This window comes from Thalia democratica, chromosome 5, assembly GCF_965202585.1.
Source record: "Thalia democratica chromosome 5, ktThaDemo2.hap1.1, whole genome shotgun sequence".
Taxonomy (NCBI): domain Eukaryota; kingdom Metazoa; phylum Chordata; class Thaliacea; order Salpida; family Salpidae; genus Thalia; species Thalia democratica.
In genome coordinates this window covers 72,036,201-72,061,612 of record NC_139169.1, presented here as the reverse complement: position 1 = coordinate 72,061,612, position 25,412 = coordinate 72,036,201, and the positions used below count along the sequence as shown (strand labels likewise).

The window sequence follows — 25,412 nt, the reverse complement described above, 5'->3', positions numbered from 1 at the left end:
TGTTAATTTAACGGCTTTTTAGTTTTAAAAAGGAAAAATTAATTATCGTACTAAGTAAATTCTCATTTCTTAGTACGATGTTAGAATAAAAAGGACGTTGTACTTATTAAAGCAAGGAGAAACACTTTTAATAAATTTTGAACTGAATTAAATAAAAAAATGAAGTTGAAAAATCTTTGCTTTAGAGATGATTAATACCTTAATTTTTAAAGGTTTTATTTGTTTACGTGCGTAATGCTTTCAAAAGTGCAAATTACTTTCATTGGGCTCGTTTGGATAGGCACTTGAAACTTTCGTTGACATTTGAAAGACGTCTGCTGCACTGTTCAGAAAAGGTCTAAAAACGTTCACAGTTTTAAACACACTCGTGTGCGTGAATAATTTGGAAGGAATTTATTTTTCAAGCGTATGTAAATTCGACCGTCAGAAAACAATAATAATATTTACTTTCGAATAGTGTTGCAACCGCCGGTACAAACTGATGATTTCGACCGAAGCAGGATACAGTTATTAACAACTAAATGCAAATTTAGATAACTTAAAGGGGTGACAGTAAGTTTGGTTTTCGATTTTAAGTCGGCGCCAACCTTTTATCGCAAAGTCATTCCATATCTGAAAAGCGTTCCAGCCGTCAAATAAAAAAGCGAAAGCTGAAACCGGCTCAATACATAGCAAAACGCAAATCGCTCGCGAACAACAACTTCCAATGCGGTGTTTCTATTTCGATATCGCAAGACGCAACCAAGCGTGACACCACACTCCAAGGTGCGTACTCACGTGACGCGCGCAGTGATTTTCAACGGTTTGTACAAACAAGCCGTGTATCGCTTAACACAATAGAACTAGCTGCTCTTTCTTACACGGCACCCGCGAAGATAACATTGTGCTATCAGTTTATTATGAGCTTGCATGTTTTTTGTAATTTTTGCGTGTTTTTTGTTTTTGTTTTGTTGACAGTAGACTCAGCTTTGATTTCGGAAGTACAGCGGATCGGAAACGGTTAGTTTGTTTTTTGTTTGTTCATCTGATGTTACAAAATTAGTTAAGGTAATGAGTATGCTTTTTACTTGCTATTTACTATTTTGCGAAAACTTTTATGTATAGTTTTATTTTTCTTAGTTTTTACTTGTATAATATCTTACTCAAGAATTGTTTTTTTTTATATAAAGTCTTGCATTTTTTAAACTTAAAAATTTACTTTATAAACTTTTACTGTATTTTATACTTTTTAGTTTGTTTCTGTCTTAACAAAGTACTAATTATAACTACTAATGATATCTTATTTCTTTTTTAACTTGTGACATGTAGACAGTAGTAATAACACCAGTCAACTTGTCATATTTATGATCATACTTATATAATCAAAAAAAAAAAAAGAAATTCTAACTTTAAATAAAGTAGTACCTTATTAATAACATTTGTGTCTTAAGTTATACAAAGATTATGGTAATATATTGTCATATTTACTAATTTTATAATGAAAAACTTAAAAGCTTACTTGTTGATGCAGTAAAGAAAGTTATATGATAAACTGTTTAAATTAAAGTGCCTGTCTTTTCATTTAAACTAACGCTAATGTTTATGTGGTTATTAAAAATTTCAAGTCTTTAGTTTATTTTTGTAGTAAAACTAATGTACTATGGATCAACGTTTTTAAGTTAAAAAATGTTATCATATATGAATTAGGTTTTAAACATAGTCAGAAACTTAAAAGCAAAGAAATATATACTTCAAGTTTAAAGTATGATTACAATTTATTTAGGTGTCCCGAAAACATTATCGATTGTACAACAACTATTATAACTTACTCAAGCCTTAAATTCGATTATCGTTATATATTTTATGTGCAACAACAAAACAGCTTTAAGTTATCTTAAGTGTTTAACTTATTTTACAAAGGAAAGTTGTTTTTACTTTTATTTTCAAAAACACTTCCAATTTAATTTAACATCCATAATTTACGTAAATATTAAAATATGTTTGTTTTTAAAAATGTCTAAAATTTTGATCACCACAGAAACGAGTTCGAAAAATGAAAGTTTCGATTTGGCGGGAAACCCGAGGATCATCGGGGGCAGTGAAGCGTCACCGGGCATGTTTCCATGGCAATGCTTGTACAGGGCGACCACTGGCGGGTTGTGCGGTTGCTCGGTGATTTCCCCGAGGTGGGTGTTGACCGCGGCCCACTGCACCATCGAGTTAGTTTGCAACTGAAAGTTTCAAATTTTAAATTTTAAGAAATAAACGGGGGTTTCCCGAACTTTTATTCAAATGGCTTTAAAGAAATTAAAACTTTAAAGAAATTAGAAAAGCTATGGCCCCCTTGTACCAAATTTCTCAAAAACTACCATAAAAAAACCTAAGACTTTTATTTCTTATTTTTTGCTCTTCATCAGCAACTCCAGAATATCTATAGTAAGTTTCGAATTATGACGAGATGGCCCCCTTTGCTGCTCATGGCCCCTGAGTATCTGTCGTGGCCTACTTTGGAAAACCTTGCTTTAAACTTTACACCAAAAATCGTTTCTCCACTGATAAAAAATAGCTAAAACGTTTTAGATGAATAAAATATTTATAATTGTAAGATAGAAGTTATGAATATAAATTTTTTTATTTTAGTTAGTCATAGTAGTTTATAGTTTTGTCACATCAACCTTACAATGAATACTTAAGAGAAAGTATATATAAATTTAGTTGTACAATATTTATTAAAAGTTTTTATATAGTCGAACATTACAATAACTTATTTTTAAATGTGTGAAAATAAATTTGCAGAACACAAACACTTTTCAAGCAACTTTATTCCATACTTTGGTTTAAATTTTTTGTTTTTACACCCTTTTGAAATTTAAGCTTTGTTCCTATTTTTGAATGTTTGACGTAACAAGCTTTGTTTTTACGGAACAATAAAATATTTCTTTAGACAGCTTTGACATTTGCTCTTTAATTAAATACTTTATAAGTCTAAATATTTTTAAATCGAAACGTTATTTTAAAACATTATACTTAAATTTAGGTAATAATTAAGATAATTATGTAGAATGCACTTCAACTTTAGTCAAGTTTCGGTAAAATAACACCTTTAAACTTGAATTTAGAGTGAGTTTATAAACTGTTGATTTGAAAGTTTGAGAAAGCTTCTCTGCGTTAAAATCGTATTACCACTAAAAAAATAGCTGGAAAGCTTTACTAAAATAAAGTTTTTGGAATTGTAAGATAAAAACTATGGAAATTAGAATTTCAAATCACAGTTAGTTATCGTAACTTATAGTTTTATTGCGTAAACTTTTCAGTGAGTACTTATAAGTAAATATATACACAACTATTTGTACAATATTCGTATAATGTTTTGATATTATCAAGCACTACTATTACTGACTAAATGTTTGAAAATATTAACTTTTAAAAAATATAAAGCTCTCCAAGTATTTTGATTCCTTGCTTTTAGTTTAAATTTTTAGTCTTTAAATAATTTTTTAGCTTTTAGAGTTTAAAGCTTGTTCCTATCTTTTATGGCTGTTTTCCTAACAAGCTTTGTTTTAACAGGTCAATAAAAACATTTCTTTTGACAGTTTTGACATTTACTTTTTAATCAAAATATTTTATTAGTCTAAAAGTTTCAAGTTAGAGTATCATTTTGAAAAAAGAAGCCTATATATTAAAATGTAACTTTTAATTTTTAGGGAACTATTTAGTGAATTATTTTTTGTGAATTTTCCTTCTTCTAGTTATATAAAGTTTTTAGTTTCTGTTTCTAAAGTAGCTGTTACTTTAAATGGATAACAAAATGCTCTCTAGTTTTCATCAAGTTTAAAAAAATTTAACACTCTTCAGTTTTGATTGACACAGTTTTCTACTTAAATTTAAACAAGTTTTTTGTTTTATACCTATAATAACTGTAAAATTATGAAAGTATTAGAAAATTATTTTTTTTTAAAGTACAATAATTTCAAGTTGTTAACTTATTAATCCTTGAAAAGTTTTCTTTTATAAGTATAAAAACGTTTGTGATGATATTAAATTTAAAACAACAAAATATAAAGCACTTGAAATAATTCGAAATTAAGTTTAGTTTACTTTAACAAAGAAAACTAAAAAATACTTTCTAGGTATTAAAGGTTAAATTAAAGTTGGTAAGGGCCAAACTGAATTTGATAACGACCAAAGTAAAATTCTGATTTACAAACGAAGCTTTTGATTTTATAAGCTTATTTCAAAAATGAGCACGCATTTATTCGTATAATTTCTTTAGTATTTATATGTTTGGCAAAAAAGGACTAATAAAAATTATTAAAAGCTTACACATTTCAACATACTTACACAAAAGGAGTTGAAATTTTGTTACTTACCGAAAAAGATACGCTATTTTCCTTATTAAATAGGGCTACCAATTTACTTTTTTAACTAAACCTAATCTTAACATACGAAAAGTTAAAACTAATATAACACTTTAGAAAGTTTTCTTTAAATTATGAAAACAATAAACAAAAGTGTTATCTCTCGAAAACTGACACTTATATTTCTTAAATTTTTTGTTTTCACAGGACACCTGCTTCTAGAATGAGGATTTCACTGGGAGTTACAAACAGAAGAAGGGACATCGGGCAGAGCTTCTTCGTTGACCTGAAAATAGAGCATAAAGGTTAAGTGGTTTTGTTTACTAGTTTAAACTTTCACAACTGTTCTATAAAAAAGTAACTAAAGTGATGAGCTGTGTCCATTTTCAAGTATAAAATCGAAACATGTCTCTATAAAGCAACTTGACCTTTAGAAAAAATGCTTATAAATGCAATTTCATGTAATCACTAACCTTTATACAAGCACACCCATTTATCTAAATTTCAATAAAAGGTGCACTGATTTAAAATTAATCTTGGAAAGTAAAGCTAAATTCCAAAGACTTTTACAAAACTTACGCAACTAGTAAAATTTTTTACAAAAACAAACCCATTTAACTTGTAGATAAATTACAAAATATTTGTTAGTATTTAACAAGAAAACATATAACGTAATACTTATGGAATTTCAAAAAAATTCAAATTCAAATTGTACATAAACAAGTTTTAAGTTGTTTAAAAAACTTAGTTAAAATTTAATAGTTTGAAACAAATAATTTATTTTATAAGTTGTTTCAGATTACGACCGGATTAATATTTGAAAATAAAACATCGTATGTAATACTTGACTGAATTTTAATAAAACCAAAACAAATTATACAAAAACAATAGCAACAAGTTTTTTTTTTAATTCAAAAGATTTTAAAAAAAGATTACTTTAAAAGTTTTAATTATTTCATATAAATAAGTTGTTTCAGATTACAACCCGACAACGCTTGAGAACGACATCGCGCTTCTCTTCCTGGACAGACCCGCAACTTTCAACTCGTTGGTCAGAAACATCTCTGTTCCTCCGCAGGGGAGTGACGTCACTGTGGGGAAGTCTTGCGTCATCAGCGGTTGGGGAACCACCGATGGTTAGAAGATTTGTTTTATTTTTGAAATATTTTTTCAATCAAGCTTTTTGTCCTAAAACTTTTTTTGTGTACAATGTAAGCTGCTTTGTATAATTTATAGAATTAAAAACAAGACAATGATTTAAACTCAGACTGACATCGGTATAAAAGTTAAGATATTTGTGAAATATTTTCACGCGAAAACATATAACAAAAAGTGTTCACTTTAGAAACAAGCTCTACGACACCCAGTGTACTTCAACACGCAAACGTCCCAATACTGAGCAATTTCAGGTGTCAGAGGTTCCTTAGGGCCATAAGGGTCGTCGATGTTTTCATGTGTGCCGGGTTCGTTTGTAAATTGTATACAAATTTTTTTTAAAAAACTGCTTAAACTGTTTTTTAATAAAAAGAGTTAAAAAAAAAATTTAAGTTCTATCAACTTTTCACAATTAAGTTTCCGAATTTTTACACCGTGAGATGAAATAGTAAATTTATTTTTAAACGACCGCATCACACGCTTGACTGACCGTGTAATAATTTCGCGTTCAAAACCGTAAATAAGGCTTGTGGAAAAATAAGTTCATTTAATCAATTAAAAACATGTGAGTTGAAAAAGTTGTAAAACTTATACTTCATTTAATTTTGTTTTACATTTATAACGACTGTGAAAAAGCTTGTCTATAAAGGTAACTAAAACTACAAAAATTACAAGTTGATTGTGTGCTAATGTAAAAGAACATGTGTTTTGTTGTTATAGAATACTAACTTGGTATGCTAGTATGTTGAAACATATTTAGTTTTTAAAAATCTTTTATCGTACAGTTATAATTAAATTTGATAGTAACAACAAATGTAACGATTTAGTTTGTAAACTTAAGCTGAGCCTTAATAATTCCATAGATCTTTATTTTAACCTTTGAAAGTTTTTGTAGTTGATGATTATGTTAAACTAATTAATTGAGTTAAGCATTTTTAATGAATAAATTCGTGAGTCAACAAACTTGTAAATCTTTTATCGCTTTGGTAATCAAATATTTTATAAACTTAGTATGAAAGTATACCTATGAAAACGAAATATATTTTTCTTAAAGTACTTTCTTCTACTGTTGTAAATAAATTTTTTTAGCTTAAATACTTTATTACTTGATACTTTAATAAAACTTTGAGTATTTCTTGAAGGCTTGCTTTTCTAGCACTTATAGTTTGTGTAACAGTGATATTTTCATACTAAATCTATTCAAGGACTAAATTTATTTTTACAACCCTGAAAAAGTATACATCCAAATCTGAACTTAACCAAAAACAAGAATAACGATTTATATAAACAAATTGGTTTTACTAACTAATTCAAATCCGATTAGTTACGATGAAATAAAATGTTTCTAAAAGTAAATAGGAAACTGGAAATAAAACTCAAAATAACTATACCAAAACTGTTTAAAGTTTTTTAACCTAAAGTTTTCTACTTTTAACGAAAAATCCCCTTACGCGAAACAGTTTTGAGGAGGGAGGGGTTGACACTTGCCAGGGCGATTCCGGCGGTCCGCTGGCCTGTTTCAACGAGGACCAGGGCAAGTACTACCTGCAGGGCATCACCAGTTTCGGGTTCAACTGCGCTAGGGCACGCAGTCCCGGGGTTTACACCAGGGTGTCCGAATTCAGCGACTGGATCAGAGAAAACTCGGGTTTGTTTGAAATGTAATGATAAGTTTTTTACGGAAGAATATTAAAGTGTTTATTTTAAATTAAATCTGTTTTTATTTTCTTTCGTGTGTTTTTATGGTAAAACATTAAAGTGTTTATTTCAAAGTGAATCTGTTTTTATTTTCTTTCGTGTATTAGGTTTGTTACTTTTGTTAATAGTTAATACCTAACTTTCGATAACCTTTTTTTGGTTTCGTTAAATATTTGTTGAAACTATAATCAGTTTATTTTCGTTTCATTTAAAGTAAAACAAAGTCCTTGAAGGTTTCTGAAACAAAGCGAAGGTTAAGAAAATAAAAGCAAAATATACTAATGTTTTCTTCACTTTTTAGTTTAAAGAAAGTAAAAAGGCTATTGTTAGAAAATAAAACATATAAGTAGACTATTTTATTGATTTTTGAATAATTTTGTTTTTCATAATATCATAAAAAGCTTTTTTATTTAGATTATTTAGATAAAATATATTTTTAATAATTTTTAAGTCAAGCTATTAAAATATCTTTTATTAGACACGGTCGTTAAAACTATACTTTTGGTTTTGTAGATTAAGGTGTTGAAATTCTTTTAGTCGAATGTTGCATTGCTAAATTTGATTATAATATTTTTAATTACCTTAATGATATAAATACAAAGTTTAAAAATCAATTCTGAAGTTGAAAAACGGTTTGAAATATGTTTAAAATTATAATTAAAACGCTTAAAATTCCCTTTAAACCAATTGATAAATCAGTAGAAAAAATATCATAAAATTACAATGACTAGGTATTTTAATGGCGTTAAAATCCAGTTACACCAGAAGCCTAGTTTTAAGCAAACAAAACATGTTTTAACAAAAACCCCAATGACATTGTCTTACAAAACCATCGGTATTCAACTTACAACATTTGTTTGCGTAAAGCGCAGTTTTCAAGTGAAGTTCACGCAAATAGTGGAAAATATCATAAAAAAAACTTTAAGAACTTTGACTTACAAAATAAATGTTTGATATTAATATTTTACGCAGGTATAGGTTCCGGATCAACTTACTCAATATTAGCCATCAAACAAACCGTATGTGTTGCAAACGTTTTATTTTTTGTTGTAAATTTTGTTTTATAACGTCTTGTTGACTTTTTTTTTAAACATTTACGCCTAATAACTTTTATTGGAGCATATATAAATGTTTCTTTTAACTGCACAACTGCATGTAATATTAGACATTGTTGCAATTTAATGTTTTCTTCAATAAAAATCACTGCCGTTTTTAATGCTTGGTTCATTAATCAACTAGGACTGTTTGTTGGAAACATTCTTCTTCAAAAGAAGCTTTTCAACTTTTTTATGCAATTTTTAAGCGTACTTTTTAAACGAATAAACTATGATTTTGCTTATTAACTTTTTTTAATGATAACTGAGTCTAGTTAAAAAATTAACACAGTAATAGTAAGTAGTTAAGAGAAATAAATAATTAAAAAAAATTATAATTGAAAAGTTAGCTTACTCGATAAAAAGTATTGAAAATTTTCTTAGTGTTAAAGAAAAAAAAGCTAAAAATATTACTTTTCAATTACAGATTTATGATAAATACAAACTCAGTATACATCATATAGTTTTTAACCTTGAAACAGAATGTCCTTACCTCAATGATAATGTAAGGATTGGTTAATGTCAACATACATTTTCGTTTTGATTGTTAAAGTACTAAACATAAGGAGAAATACAAACAATAGGTGTTGTGGAAATCTATTGTACTTATATTTAGTATCGCTATACAGAAGTCTAACATTAACCTTTCTTTGTTGAATGGATTAAGTTTAACGCAAGCTAGCTTTTGTAATGGCATTAAAAAGGAAAACATTTTTCTAATTTTCGTATCCTTTTTATTATTGTATATAGATTTTAAAGTTGCTTTAATACTTTTGTAGATGTAAAAATTGTACACTAGTATTAAACTTTTGTTAACAAAAAGAAATTAGTTGAGTTTTAATAAAATCTTGATGAAAACTGAAAATATCTTTAGAAAATAACAAATATTCTTTAAAATGAAAACTTAAATGAGAAAATAGTTTATCAGAAATCTAAACTAAAAGAACTTAGAAAAAAAAAATATTATAAACCACTAATATACTTGAGTTTTTATGTTGTATGATTTGAATGTTGAAGCTTATATATATTTGTTATAAGCTATTAAATACTCGAGTAAATAAAAAAAATAATTTAGATTTTTTAATTATGTTTGAATTTTTAAGATTACAGCAGAAAAACTTTGAAAATAAGCTTAATAAGAAAACCTTAAACCTAATGTATTTTTAAACCGAATTACATACTAACAAAATTAGTATTTTCATATTTATGGTTAACTAATTAATTAAAAATATAAACATTTAAACAAAAGTTTTGTAAGCTTTAAAATGAAAATACTTAAGTTATATGTTACAGACTAGCTTACCTTAAAAGAGAGTGTAAGTTGTAATCTTTAAACGAACTAATAACAGCATAACTAGATTAAAATTAAAAAAAAATGAAAAAAAAAATATTTAGGAAATACGACTATATAATTGTGGTTTAATAAAAACAAACTTGTAAAGCAGAACGATATATATATACTTAAAACGCAAAATCTAGTCAGTTATATTAAAGCTTTGAAATATGCAAAAGGATCAAGCATTCGAACAGACACCAAAGTCATTTAAAAACACAAATCCTCAAAACATAGATATTTTGATTAGAAAATTTAGCACAAACCAGTCGCTTTTTAATACTCGGAAAGTTTAATGATAGTTTTTTGTTTGTTTCGTTGCTAGTCATTAGGTATTTGCTAAAAACTAAAAACAAAATAAAAATGTTGTTTATAAAAAAAATTCTTAACATAGAGACTTTTATAAGTATCTAAATGCTTTGAGTAAACTAATCTATTTGAAAAGAAAATATTTTTAAAAACAGGTTGATGTTATTTATAAAGTTCAAATAAATTAATTTAAACAATTTTAGTACCATTAAATAACGCATTACTAAACATGTCAACCATATATTTACAAAGCTGATCAATAAAATCAAATATTAAAGTTAAAAACACATGTATTAAAAAAAAATATGTAGCAGTTAGTGAAGTTCATTCATTCGTTAATTATAAATATGTGCATAAATTTGTAAATTTCTAACTTATAAACACATCGTGACAAATTTTCGACTTGAATTGCTCAGGAGACGATTGTTTTCTGTGTACAACGTTGACTTACCCAAAAATAAAAATTAAAACTTAAACAAATTAAATACTCAACAGCAGAATGACTTAATCAATTTTATTTACGAGTCAAAAGTCAATATTAAGATGACGACATAAGTCTTACATATCAATTATTCTTTATTAACAATAAAACATTTTCAAAAAAAAAAAAAATTCAAATAATTTTTATTTCTTGTTTTTCAATGTTTTTTATTCATTTTTCATATCACTGTTACCCTTAACCATTACCCTCGGTCGGTAAATTTTCTTATCTTTTGTTTTTTAAATTAATTTTTAATCAATAATTTTTATTTTATTTTTTTTACTTTCACTGTTACTCCTAACCCTTACCCTCAGTCGGTAACTATTTTTTCTTCTCGTTTTTTATTGTTATTGTTATTTTTTAAATCGTGCAATAATGACCCTTCGTGCAAAACAGATTCTTCGTGCAAATGTGTCTTCGTTCAAAACTGACCTTTTGTGCAAAAGTATCTTCGTGCAAAAGTGTTCCTTAGTGCATACTCGACCGTTCGTGCAAAAACTCGTGCATATTTGACTCGTTCTCATAGTTTTTAGCTAGTATAGCAGTTGAACCTAATAAAAAGAAATATTCATAGCCACCATAGTTTTAAAAAGCATTACTTAAAAAATTGTTTAAAAATATTTTTTTTGATGATATCATTATATCATACGCATCATAGTTTACTCAAAATGCTATTAGAATTAAACCTGAAAACTTTTATTCTAAAAAGATTTAATTTTGTTTTGTATTAATCGTTTTTAAGATAAACATACGTTGCAACCCCAAAGTGTTTTTTTGCTGATTGGATCTTGCCCGCCAGGCTAGTTTGCCGACCTCTGAAATATAAAACGATAAAGAGTTATTAAATTCCGTGACATATGAAAGGTTTCCATACTTGCCCTATACGAACACTATTTTAATAAACTAAAATACCATTAGAAAAAACACTTTGGTGTCTTATAAATACAAAATCTACAAAACTTATAGAATTCAATTTGAATAATATTTTATTCTACTGAAGATCTTGTTTGACTAGTTTCAAGCAAGTGAAACATTGTATTGTTAATCAAATTTGAAATTTATAGCATATAAGCTTTTAGATCAAAAGGTCTGAAAAAAATCCAAACTAAAAAACTATTATGCAATCTGTGGTGCATTAAATCGACAGTTAAATTTAGTCTGAAACGAAAATTTAAAGATTTTAAATAAAAAGCATTTACAAAATCAATTTTCCGCACAAACATGAATGTTACCATCAAAATGTTACTTGTTTGAAATATAAAAAAGAAATAAATTACAAAAAAAGGAATTAATAAAAATAGAAAAACTAACTTTGTTTGGGTTTTTCATGATTGTGGTTTTATCACTCCATTGTTAATACTTTTGCTATCTTGTTTCGTTCGTAATGTTTCTAGTAAGTATAATTCTTTTCTTATCTAATTATTTCTTGGAGTACTGCAATTAAAAATTAGTTCTGTAAATTTAATTATTTTTAAGTGATAAGCATAGTTTGAATAGGTTAAAAATTGTATTGTTATTAATTATATTGTGAATAATTATAGGTTATCAGTTCTATGTCTTTAACTTATTTTAAATTACAATTGAACTGATCCTAGTATTTTCACGAAACAAAACTTTTCGATATGAAATACATAAACTAACTTTTTTTCGGTTTTTCTAACCGTTATAAACTGTTTTTATTTTGAGTAAACAGGTTTTAAATTTCGTTTTCGAATACTTTCACAGTATTTAACGTTTCCAATTTTTAATACTAGGATCAGTTCAATTGTAATTTTTAAGTATTCGAGCTTGACTTTTTCTTCAACTTTGTATTCAAGAATGTTCAAATATTTCGTCAGAATCAAAATCTTTAAACACTTTCAGATCATTACAGATTCTTTGTTTTTTTACATTTCTTAACATGTCTGAGCTTTTTTAAATATTTATTATAACAATACAATTTGCTTTTCTTTACTTTCTTTAGCTTTCTAAAATTTTTAATATAAAAATAACTTTTGTAAGTAGATCCAGAATTAGAAAAGTACTCAAGAGAGTCTCAATTTAAATTTATCAACTTTTATCTTTGTCTGTTATATTTTTGATAAATTTTTTGTAAAATTCTTTACACTCATTATTACTTCTTTTTAACATAAAAGTATGTAGAAGCTTATAATATAATAATATGATAATCGAAAGGTTCTTTGTGCACCAGGTTCTAGGACGAAGTATTTTGAGCGATTTCATTTTTTCTGTCCAATAAACTTAGATACCTATACTTTAAATACATTAACTATCTTTACCATGGTAACTTTGTAAAAAATAAAACAGCTAACTGTTTTTACCTAAGAACTTACTGTAAATTAAATTTTAGCTAAGTTTGTTTTGTTACCTTTAACTTTTAGTTGTAGTTAGTATCAGTGATGTCGCGTGGTCTTTTGATAGATGATGCTGCAGATTGATATTGTAAAAGTAAAAATTTCCCTAGTTTGTAACACTTATGCAAAAATCATAAAGGTAGTATGAAGAAATAAGCTAATTTTCAGAACACAAAAAAATTTTAACAAAATTGTTCGAACAAATTTTAAATCATATATAAAAAAGTATATACATAGAAACATATCTTATACCTTTACATATCATCACATTTTCTTAACAGCTGTAGTGAATTTTTTTTCAATTTTAAATTTGTGGAAGTTTCTGCATTTCGTAAGGTATTCTGTTTCTGTAAGGTGGTGTACGACTCGATAACCGAAAGGCTCCTTTGTACAACAGGTCCTTAGACCAAACTTTTTGAGCGTTATTTTATCGTTCAATAAACAATATTGTATTCGCACAATTACAAATCTAATAACTTTAAATTAAAATTTAACTATCTATTAATAAAAAATAGCTTGAAAAAAAACTTTGTGCAAGTAATTTGATAAAAAATAACAAGGTTACTAAAATATAATTAAAAAAATACTTATCTGAAATAATTAAAAACTTTTTTTAAATAACAAAATAAAAGGTGAAGTTTATTCAGAGTAAATATAAAAGTTTTCAAATAACCTATGGGTAATGATATCTAATAACAAAAAAAAAATAAAACTAAGGTAACAACAGGTTTTTTATGTAAGATGCTTAACAGAAAAAAAAAGACTAGTTCACTAAAATCCTATACTTTGTTCATTTTTAGCAACTGTTTAAACATTTTTCCGCAAAAAACAACAATATTTTTTAAAATTTGCAGAGAACTTCATGAAGTTTTAGGTTGTTAGCTTAAATGATAAAAGAAGAGATAGGTTTTTTAAACTTATTGGTTTGTTTTACCCTCCAATAAGAGGTTCTTATTTTGACTGGCCTAGGTTAATTTGAATTTTAAAAATCAGTAAAATGAAATTTTAGGCTAGCTAAAGATTTATATAATACCTTTAAAAATTATATATTAACCCCCCACCTTAATTAATAAAAGGTTATGGATTTTACCTTAGCCTTATTTTTTTTCATGAAATTTATTTATTAACTAAATGCTAAACTTTTTAATAATGAGTATTTTTCATTTGTGAAATGTTTTTTTTTTTACTCATTTGTGTTATAAAAATAGGGCGATTTTGCATGTAACTTGTTAGCTTATTTAAAAAGTAAAAACTTTCAAAAAACAATACTAAAGAATTTTCAAAAGAATTTTAAGTGTTATATGTAATTAAGATAGGTAACCTTTATTTTCTCTAAACATTTTAAGGTATTCTGAAATAAGAAAAGTGATGCGTGAAAAAGTTAGTAATTTCTTTTATGAACAATTACTTAAAGAATTGTCAATGTGACACACACAAAAGTATAAAGTTTTGTAATTTTTAACAATAGTGCCTTTTAAGAACTTGTTATAACTTTTGGCTTTAATAGTTTTTTGTATTTGTGTTGACCACTGGGTTTTGGTCTTGGAACATTAAACTCAGAGAATAAACTTTACATCCAGTAAATTCAGTTTGTTTAAATTCAGTAGATTTTCTATATATAATGTTCAAGTTGTACTATCAAAATCGACCCGTGTTCAAAATCCACCCGACTTTTTATTCATTTATTTATTTCTTAACTTATTTTATATATTTTTTGCATTTTTTATTTACTATTTATTTATTTTTCTCGAATTTGACCGGGTGGATTTTGACCGTGTCCCATGTTCAAAAACTAATTTTTTTAATTCACTTGTCGCTGCAGTTTTTGCAGCTCCAGAATTAATCTTGTAAGCAGCTTTTTGTATGGAATATTTGTTAATGTTTAAAATGCAGCTGACACAGATTGAGCTAGCAGATCTAATTTACCGAATATTTTAAGATCGATTGTAAAAATATGTTTGCTTCCTTTAAAAATGTGTATTGTATTTAAAGGAATATATATCTTAGAAGCATTTAAACTAGTATGTATTGAGCAAAATACTAACTTTGTTTAGTTTTTTTCCAAATCTGTTTCTTGAACTTGTTAAAAGTATCCATTCTTTATCTTTTACTAAGTTGAAGTTTTTTTGGTCTAACTACCAATTGAAAAATTATATTTCTAAAAAAACAACTTGTTATAAGAAAAAGTAACTGACTCTAACTACCTCAGGTTTACGTCATAAAAAGTTTATTTTACTAACTTTTTTAATAAATTTAATTATTTAGCGTATTTTTCGTGCAACTTTTCTTAAATTTACACAAGTTATACTGCGGTAGTAATTTTTTTAATAAAATTTATTATTTCCGATAAAAATGTATCAACTAATTCTGGGGTAGGTAGGCATTTTGGTAGTCACGGGCCAAATTTCAAAAATAAAAACATTTGCGGGCGGCAGTATCAGTTACAACTTGACCTTCTATTACTCTACAAACAATTTATTAAAAAAAATTGTTACATGATTTATTTCATCCGTATATAATTTATTAAAGTAACTTGTTTTAAATTAAACATTTTCACAACAACTGAGGATTTCCTGTATGCAAGTATAGGAGTGAAACATTGTTTTGTTAGTAATAAACTGTTAAAATAAATATTGGCTATATAATTTATTTAAAAAAAATTACAATGCAAAATAATAAATTGCAATATTTTAATTTGGGGTACACTGATTTTTTTATATTTTAGTGTACACAACTTTAAGTTATCTTAAAGACCACTAATGTATTTAGAGCTCTAAATATATGATCTAGTTCTGTAAGTTATGAAAAAGAGTTTTATTTTTGTCATTCATTAGGATCTGCCATTTGCTAAATTATAGAAAATTAAACTTGAACCTTAGTAGTTTTTTTCTTAATATTAGAAAAGTACTTTTAACTCCACTGAATTAAAGACAAACAAAACAAAATTACCTACAAACTTAACATTTAAAGATCTTAGACTTTCTATTGCTGAAAACTTAGAAGCCACTACCATATTAATTAAACTTATACGATTGCATCGACTACAGTTTTTTATGTATTGAAAAGTTTTAAGTTCTATAGATATAACCACTATTACTTATTTTATGTGGTAAATTTTTGTTCAAAATTAAAAAATACAGGCTAATCTGGTAATATTAATCTATTAAGTGTTATTGAAAAACAAAGTTATTTTACTGCTGCAATATTTCTTATACGTTTTACCAAGATAGACTATAAAAAGTCTTTATACTAAACCTTTAAAGTTCAATAAACTTAAACTTGAGCCTATTACTTGTTTTTAACTAATTAACGGTGAAAGTACAACAGTTTATAAAAGGTTTTTATAATTGCAAGAAAACTATTTATTGAGAAGTAATAACAGATAATTTACATGCATAAACCGTATTAATAATGATGTTCAGCATCATCCATTTTCAACTAACTTTTAGAATAAACTCCTAAATAAAACAGTTTCATGCAAAATTGTTAAACTTCAAATAATGCTTAAATAATTTTACGGATGAATACTTAAAAGTTATAACTAACTTTTATAAATAGTTTACTTTGTTTTTTCACTTTTTATTATCGATTTAATTTGTAACAAACGCTTTTCCTCTAAAATTATTAATATAAAATAGTTAAAAATATTTTAACTTTTTTTTTAATTATTTTTTTTTACTCTCTTAAACAAAGTTATTTGTTTATTGTTAGCACTTTTTCAGTTTGTTTTTATGTTTGATTATAAATTTTATCTTTATTTGTACAATTCTATAAAATATATAACGCTATTTTTGTGCTGTTTTTTATTTTCTCTTTTATCTGCCTTTAAGTTTATGGCCGAAGTTTTGATGCCTATGATGTTTTGTCTAATTTGCTTTTGATCAACAGCAACTAGTATTTTTATTTTTATACAGTTTTCTAATGTTCGTTCATCGTTCTTTTTGTTGTATATAGCTTTATTTTTGTTGTAAAAGACATTTACTAGTTTTTATTCAATAAAAACAGCAACAAATTTAAAATTATTTGCTAATTTATAGACTACAGAAACTTTTAAAAACTTATACTAGGTTTTGCATGTTAATAAATACAGTAGGCATTTGTTTGTTAGTTTATCATTTATTATTAGCACAAAATAACAACTTTACAACAAGAATGATGTTCATCTGTTTGTTAAAGTGTGCTGGCCATCTGTAAAAATATTTAAGTTTTATAAAAAATTTAATGATAGACTTACGAAAAAAAATTCTTACCACATATATTTTATGAGTTTATAAAGTTTAGCCTAAGTTTAAGACAGTTTTACACTTGAAAAATTTTATATAAATCAAAGTAAATAAGTCCTAATATCAAAAATTGCATTTTTTAGATTTAGACATTAATTAAAAAAATCAGTTGTCAAAGAACTAGAAATATACAGAAATATAATCAGAATAATGTAGCTTTTTGGAATATGTTAAAAAGAACATTGAAATCTTTTTAAAGGGATCAGTTACACATCTTGAAGCTTTAAAGTATAAACCTATATACACTTGTGGGCAGTTTTGCAGTTACATAAGAATTTTATCATGTATAAAAAATACAACGATTCTTCCGGGTTTATACTGAGGCCCATAAAAGCAATTATTCTGGTAGACTGTTTTTATACTTAACTTTAGAACTTATGCTATAGATTAATTTTCAAACCTGAATAACTTAGCAGTGGTAGATGACTGGGGTGTAACATCCCTTGTTGTATCTTCTTCTGTAACAACAAGTTCTGCGACGGATGATTCTTCTTGGGTGGTAGGTTGGTCTGCAGTATGGAACGTATCCTCTGCTGTAACCTTTACCGTAGTATGATGGGCTGTATCCTTTGTTGTAGTATGATGGGCTGTATCCCTTGCTGTATCCTTTACCGTAGTATTCATCTGGGATAACCAAACCTGTGTTATAAGTATGATATAAGTCAAGTATAACTATTAAGATATAAAATAATCTATAAGTACTTTTAGTTTCGGTAAGATTTATAGATTGTGGTGAAAGTAAAATTTTAAATACTTGTATGAAGTTATAAACGTATATAGAAATAACTTCTTTAATTAACAATTACGTCTTGTTACTCACAACAAAAAGTTAAACATACCAGTTTCTTTTTCCATTGGTGGAGTGAATGGGTTTGGGATGGCAAGAGCTGCTCCGATGAAGCACAAAACAACAAACAATTTCATTTTGCTTATTTCTGTTTGAAATATGATAATTCTTCATCTAATATTCGAGCTTATATACATTTGGAAACGGCTTGTATAAACAAATTTTCTGTCTGTTTTCAAGTACCCTCAGGTTTATTTTTGGCACAAAGATTAATTATAACGAGGTACTTAACTTCGGCTTTGAAGTTTGTTGTGTACAGAGTAACTGATTTGTTGTTGTAATGTACAGTGATTGTTGTTTTACCAATGACCAGAAACACGTGCATATAATATGGAAGCAATGTTATACATGCATTAACCAATAGAATTACTCCATTTGGCAAAATACTTTAGTTTCGACTACTTGAAAATTCTGTATTTCTAACTAATTTTAAATTATTTTAATTAATGTACAAGTGAGACTGCAATGAAATACATTTTTACAAGTTCTTAAAACACTTTTATTTTAATGTTACTGTCTGAAGCATTGTATAACTTTACTTTTTAACACAATAATTAGTTTAGTTTTTTTTTAAGACATTAAACTTAAAATTATGTACAGAAATTTAACTTTTATTTAAATGTTGTATTTTTCAAATATGTTTATATACGTATGTATATATAAAGCATCATCGAAAAAACACCTATGTTCGTGTTGTCTATATTGTATCTTTTGTAAAAGTAGATTAGACTAGTTATTTACTTAATTTTTCTAAAAAGACTGTTTCATTCTTGTGAACTTATGCTATCGCAGCAACATGGCGTCTTGTGGTATTTTTGTAAGAAATTGCGGAAGTTTACGAATATTTTTGAAATCTTTAATTTTATAACTTTTAAAACCAATTTATTAAAGTAAAAATTCTACAGCTATATAAAATCGCTTGTAAACAAATTTTATTAAGAAAAGATAACACTGTAGTTTAGGAGTACTATAATGTTATAAAAGTTTTTTGTTTTTACGCGGAGCATATGTTCTAATGCTCCACTTGACGCGACGCCACTGGTACGTATAATTAACTTAAAGACTACCAAGCATGTTGATTGTTTATTTCTTTGTATTTTTTTTAAGATAGGGGTGAAAGTAGGTATGAACATTAATGATTTTTATTATGTTTAATATTTTTTTGTTTTGTATTTAGTTTAAATCATGTTAATAGTTATATTTTTTACAAAAATCTTTAAAATGTATCGACTACTTGTAACTTTTGAGTTTAAAAAAATAGTTACAAAAGTTTTAGTTATACTTCTTATAAAATGCTTAAAAAAAATGTTTTTAAATGTACTTAAACTATAGCTTTGCAAAATTTCCTAATTATTGTTATTCAAATAAAAAATTTCTGATTAATTAACCGTATACCTCATTAGAAAAAGTCTAATTGTATTTTCATATTTCTATAATTAAATTTGATTGATAATAAGTCCCACCAAAGTGAGTTTGTACAAAAATTATGCATGAAAAAACTCTGCTTTGTCTAAATAAATTAAACGTATTGAATAAACGTATGTTTTTTTATTTAACTTATTAGTAAATTTATTAAGGTCAGTAAAACTTACAGAAAACAGGTAATAAACAAAACTGTTTTTTTTTGCACTGCATATGTTTTTAAATCAGCTCTTAAAGTCATACTAATCAATATTTTGTGATAAAAAAAAAGTTTGTATTTTGTCATTGAATTTTTTGTGTTGAATTGTATAGAATACGAATTTAATAACTATTAAAACAATAATCAAAATCAAAATGTATAGTAAAACATCTAAACATATTGTAAAATAATAAGGAGCTTATTAGCGTTTATAATACAAAAATAGATATTTTAGAAAAATAGAGTTAAGTATAGAGTTGTCTCTTTAAGTTATATAACTGTCACAAATGAAAGATTTATTTTTAATCTTTTATGTTAAAAAAGAAAATATAGTTGTTTAGTTTATAAATAAAAAACAACTAATTTAAATTGCACAGTTTTACAAAGTTCTGACAGCAAAAAAAAAAAAACAAGTGGCTTAAAAACTTCTACAATTCTTCCAATAAAATTTCAAGTGTATTTTAAAAATCAGAATCGTTTTAAAAATAAGCTGTTCGTGTAAAACAACAGCAAAGGATGGAAAATATTTTACATATTTACTTAAGTTTTTAAGAAAATAATATTGTTTAGTTTACACTAGTGTTGTACCGGAATCACTATCCGGGTCCGGATCCGGCCGGATATTGCCATTTTTGTCTGATATCCGGATACGGCCGGATCTCGATTTAGAAAAAAACCGGATGCGCTTTCGGCCGGATCTTGAATTTTAAAAAAAGGTTCGGATCTGGTTCCGGCCGGATCCTAACAGAGATCCGGCCGATTCGGATCTAGTTAGTAAAAAAGAGCATACAGAAAAGTATTTTTTCCAAAACAAACTTTTAATATTTCGTGGAAAAGATTGATATCTGTTTGGCATGATTTGTGCAACAGAAAAAATTTAAAAATATAGAAATTAAAGTTAATCAATACATTTAATATTATTAGTTACAGTGTCTAAGATTATTATTAGTTATGTCATTTGTGTGAAGTTATTTTACCATAAGCTCAGAAGATGATGCTATTGCTGTTTGCACAATTTGCACCAACAAAATCAAAAGGGGTAATAATTTTAAAATTTATAGTACTACTCCCTTACATAGACATTTATCTGCTAAGCACAATGTGATTTACACAATAGCGAAAAAAAACTTCATCAGAAAAGGCAAGAAGCAGCACTGGTTCGCCTTCAGCTCCAAAGAAAATAAAACTCGCTGCTATGAAGCAATCAACCATGAATGATTTTAAAAACTTTAAGCCTTGGGGCAAAGATGATCCAAAAAAAATTATGGTTAATGAGAAAATCAACAACATGATTGCTATTGACAACCAGCCGTTTTCAATAGTAAATGATAAAGGGTTCATTAAACTCTTGGCACATTTAGAGCCAAGATATTTGATCCCAAGCAGAAAGTATTTTAACGAGGTAATGCTTCAATGGGCTTACCAAAATTTGACGTCTGATATTCCCAAACTTCTGGAAAAGTCTTTGAGTTTTTCTTTTACGACAGACATATGGACTAATTCAAAGACCAATACGTCATATCTTTCACTGACGGCGCATTAGTTGAATGAAAGTTTTGTTTAACTACTATTGTACCGGACTTATTATCCGGGTTCGGATCCGGCCGGATATTGCCATTTTTGTCTGGTATCCGGATTCGGCCGGATCTCGATTTGAAAAAAAAATCCGAAGTCGGATCCGGGTCCGGCCGGACTCAAAATTGTGGGTCCGGTACATCACTAGTTTACATATAAAAATCTAAACAATTGGGTTTTAAATAAAAAACTAATATGCTAAGTTGCACAGTTTTACAATCATTTAGACAGCAAAAAAATATAAGTGTTTTAACAACTTATAAAATTATCCAATTATAGTTTAAAGTGTATTTAAGAAAATAAAAAAATAAAAACTGTTCGTGTAGTCAATACTAAAGTGTTTCGCCAAATGGACTGATGCTATTGGCTTCTATAGCAGGTTATACTTTACATGCACGTGTTAAGTAAAACAACACTTATTTCATAATACAACAACAAATCGTTAATTTAAATATACATAACACTTCAAAGTTCAACTTGTATATCTAATTACGATTAATTTCAATGTCAAAAATAAACTTAAGGGTACTTGAAAACATCCATAAGATTTGTTGATTTAAGCTACATCCACATGTATATAAGCTCGAGTATTGGATGAAGAATTATCATGTTTCAAATAGAAATAAGCAAAATGAAATTGTTTGTTGTTTTGTGCTTCATTGGAGCAGCTCTTGCCATCCCAAACCCATTCACTCCACCAATGGAAAAAGAAACTGGTATGTTTAGTCATTTAATTAAAAACTGTAATTTTTATCTCATCATAAAAATATGATCAAGTTTAACGATCGAAACAGGCTTTAGTTATTTATAACAATATAATACACATCTTTGATTTTTTTTAATTCCCTTTTTCTTGATTTAAATTTATTTTAGATAAATTAGTTTAAAAGTGAGATTTTTAATCTTTATTTTAAAAACTATTTAATAGATAACTGTTGTGCGCTAATGTTACATTTCATTGTTGAACATGTAACTTTTTTTTACCACAAGTATACATCTGAAAAATTAACTGTTATTAAGTTTGTTTTTATCTAATGCAAAAAAATTATCCGTTAAAGTTATATGATATTTGTTAGATGATTGACAAAAATAAAAGAATATTCGTAAAATTTTTTTTTTCAATTATTTGTCTGTTTTTATTGTGTACTACAATCATTATATTAATAAAATTATACTACTTTATCATTTGATGTTTTAGTTTCACTCAAAAATCTAACTTTTGCTCTTTTTTTTGTCTACAACTATATCTCCCCAGGATTGGTTATCCCTGACGAATACTACGGTAAAGGATACAGTAAGGGATACACCCCATCATACTACAACAAAGGATACAGCAAGGGATACAGCCCATCATACTACGGTAAAGGTTACAGCAGAGGATACGTTCCATACTGCAGACCAACCTACCACCCAAGAAGAATCATCCGTCGCAGAACTTGTTGTTACAGAAGAAGATACAACAAGGGATGTTACACCCCAGTCATCTACCACTGCTAAGTTGTACAGGTTTGAAAATCTTATAACAAATTAAATAAATTTAAGTTAAAATTCGTGGCAAAGTATTTTTTAAACTTAAACTTACTTAATAACTTATTTGTAACACATATGTAAAGTCATATGGTGTATTGTACACTTAAAATTTCGACTATTAAAAAAATACTCTTATATTACCACTTATTAATTTAAAACAAACGTGGTTGTCAAAGTTTAATCTAGGTTACAAAAAAAATTGTTTTAAAAATAAACAACTTGTTTTACTTTCACTAGTGTATTTTTCATTTATGTTTTATTTTTCAGATGGATAGCACTATACAACAACAAGATTAAATATTTCTTTCTCGTAAAGTTATTGTTTAGCGTTACTAATAAAGTGTAAATCAAAACAAAAGCATTTTATTTACTTAAAAACTAAAGCACTAAAAGTCTAGTTATTAAAAAATATTTGTATTTAAACTCGCATAACAGTCAATTATTTTATAATCATTTTTAGTATTTTTAATGTACTTTAGTTTGTTTCATTGAAACTTTTGATAAGAAAACAAAATAGAATAACATATGCTTAACTTTAAAATATTTTATAAAAAAATCATATTTTATCTTTGAACAAAATCTTCAAAGCACTAAACTTAAAACAAAGACGAAACAGAAAAAAAACATACTGTACTCTGTAATATTATTTATTAAAAAGGTTGTATTTTAATAAGTATTCTAGCTTGAGCTTTTTTTAAATCGCTTTTATTAAAACCGACAATAATAATATTTCGAAAAAATGTTTATAGCTTCGACAAAAAAAAAATTAATCTTTTTTTACACAATCAAATTAAAAACGCATTTTAAAACCTTTAGTTGTCCGTGTTAATAGATTTTTTTAACAGTAAACATACCGCTTTATTAATTAAAAAAAAAAGAGTCAATAAAAACTAGTCAGAGTTATATGGTTTTAGAACTACAAAAAAAAGACTAGTATTAAAAAAACTGACTTATAATTTCGCTTAGAAAACAAAACAAAAAATTCGTTTGCTCTCCGTTCTTAAAAATTTTAAAATAAGTGAGATTAAAATGCGAAATTTTCTCTTGATTAAACAATTAAGCTAATCGCAGTTATGAACTTAGTTCTTATTCTAGAAAACTAGCAATTTTATAGTTGTCTATGCAATCTAAATTACAAACAAATTAAATTTTCTCTTGAATGTCAATATCAATTTAAATTTCGTAAAGTAACAAAAAAAATATTGACATATATTTTAAATAAAAAAGACGAAATGGCAAGTATATTTACTTTTGAAAACATTCAAGGCTTTTTTTTGGATTTGGCTATTTTTACTGACTTTTCATTTAAATTTTCGCTTAGAGTGGTATGTCAAAACTTTTAGATAAACTCCATTAACTTCTAGAATAATTATAAACGTTTTACTTATAAAACAATGGATCTTTGATAGTTATAAAGTGTTATTTTCAGGTTAAATAAAACACAAACTACTTTAAATCGCTTAAAATAACAATAAATAAATTAAAACCACAAACAATCCAATCAACTTATTGTCCTTTAACTATTTTTAACATGATTGCAATCTTAAAAATTATTGAAAAACACAAAGTTTTAAAGCTATCATTACCCTGAAACTGTATATAATTTGTCTCTTATAAGTAGAACTGTTTAATTATTTAGTTGTTCTAGTTATGGGACTATGTAAATAGAGGGCTTTAAAAATAAACTTGAATAAGTAAATTGAATAAATCTTGATATTAACAACAGTATAAAGCCACAATAAATCAATAATAGAGTATTAAGTAATAAATAAAATAAATTTTGGCTGTATTTATTTCACCTGTGAAGGTCAGTACTTTATCAGTTTTAGTAAGAGTTATTTTTCTAAAAATTACTACAAAAACATTGTTATCGCTAAACAGGAGTTGATAAAAACTAACAGTAATATATGCATCTCAATCATTTTAAATATTTTCTAATAAGTAGAGTTAAAACTAAATACTTAAGATTATATTCAATGCTTAGCCTTTTTTTTTAATTTGAACAACTAGTGTTATTGCTTTACTGTCTTTAAACTGTGTGTGTGTTGTTATAAAGAATAATTTTAGATTTCAAATTATCAGTTTTTTGAATAAGAGAAACTTTTGAACTGTAATTTTTTTGTTAACAGTCTTGTCATGAAAACCAAAATTATCACTTAAACTGGTAAAAAAAACTTAAATAAAGCATATTACATTGAGCAAGTGTAAGAGAAATAGTTTAAGCTAAACTGAAGTAATAGCAAACAGAGTTAGCAAGCGTGCACAGACGTCAAACAGAAATATAATTCTTCAAAGCAACTGAAGCAAGAAAATTTTTACCGATACTATATTTAACATTTTCTTCTCCTAGTAGCTTATATGGACTGTTTTTCAGACTATTGTTGGATAGTGAAGTACTTTTTAAACACAAAAGTCGTTTAATACTTACTAAATGTTTATAAAAAACTCTTTTGATAAAACAAAACAACTCTGAATCACGTCTAAAAGTTAAAACTGTTAAAAGTAACCTTGTAATTTTTAAAAAAGTTAGAGCTGAATACAAAATAATTTTTCTTAGTTTTTTTTTTATGTTTGTATAATTTTGATTACGCTAACGTAAGCTACATAATTTTTACTAATGGGATTTAAGAACTTGATGCAAATGATTTTAATTTTTATCTAAAATTTTCATGATATATGAAAAATCAGATAAGTGCAATCAAAACTGTAACACTTTGCATACACATTTGAAAAAGTTACTTAATTAATAACCAAAAAAACATTTTATTTAATTAAAAGTCACTTGAATAATTAAT

The 25,412-nt window shown here is 26.4% G+C and overlaps 3 protein-coding genes across 3 annotated transcripts; 2 read left to right on the top strand and 1 right to left on the bottom strand.

The window, feature by feature from the left end:
* The first annotated feature begins 851 nt into the window (after nucleotides 1–851).
* Nucleotides 852–8,454, top strand: LOC145836043 (trypsin-1-like). The gene is made up of 7 exons (XM_082943833.1): nucleotides 852–999; nucleotides 2,018–2,198; nucleotides 4,545–4,642; nucleotides 5,315–5,473; nucleotides 5,683–5,800; nucleotides 6,953–7,140; nucleotides 8,163–8,454. The coding sequence occupies exons 1-7, from the start codon at nucleotides 900–902 to the stop codon at nucleotides 8,255–8,257; spliced, it is 939 nt and encodes a 312-aa protein (XP_082799959.1). The 5' UTR covers nucleotides 852–899; the 3' UTR covers nucleotides 8,258–8,454.
* An 8,403-nt stretch (nucleotides 8,455–16,857) lies between these two features.
* Nucleotides 16,858–18,033, bottom strand: LOC145835673 (uncharacterized). Its single transcript, XM_082943365.1, has 3 exons — nucleotides 17,884–18,033; nucleotides 17,445–17,683; nucleotides 16,858–16,949 (listed from the first exon to the last, which is right to left on the bottom strand). The coding sequence occupies exons 1-2, from the start codon at nucleotides 17,966–17,968 to the stop codon at nucleotides 17,454–17,456; spliced, it is 315 nt and encodes a 104-aa protein (XP_082799491.1). The 5' UTR covers nucleotides 17,969–18,033; the 3' UTR covers nucleotides 16,858–16,949; nucleotides 17,445–17,453.
* Nucleotides 18,034–21,659: 3,626 nt separating this feature from the next.
* LOC145835672 (uncharacterized) lies at nucleotides 21,660–22,975 on the top strand. Its single transcript, XM_082943364.1, has 3 exons — nucleotides 21,660–21,803; nucleotides 22,343–22,593; nucleotides 22,885–22,975. Exons 1-2 carry the CDS (start codon nucleotides 21,695–21,697, stop codon nucleotides 22,582–22,584), a joined length of 351 nt encoding a protein of 116 aa, XP_082799490.1. The 5' UTR covers nucleotides 21,660–21,694; the 3' UTR covers nucleotides 22,585–22,593; nucleotides 22,885–22,975.
* Nucleotides 22,976–25,412: the final 2,437 nt, after the last annotated feature.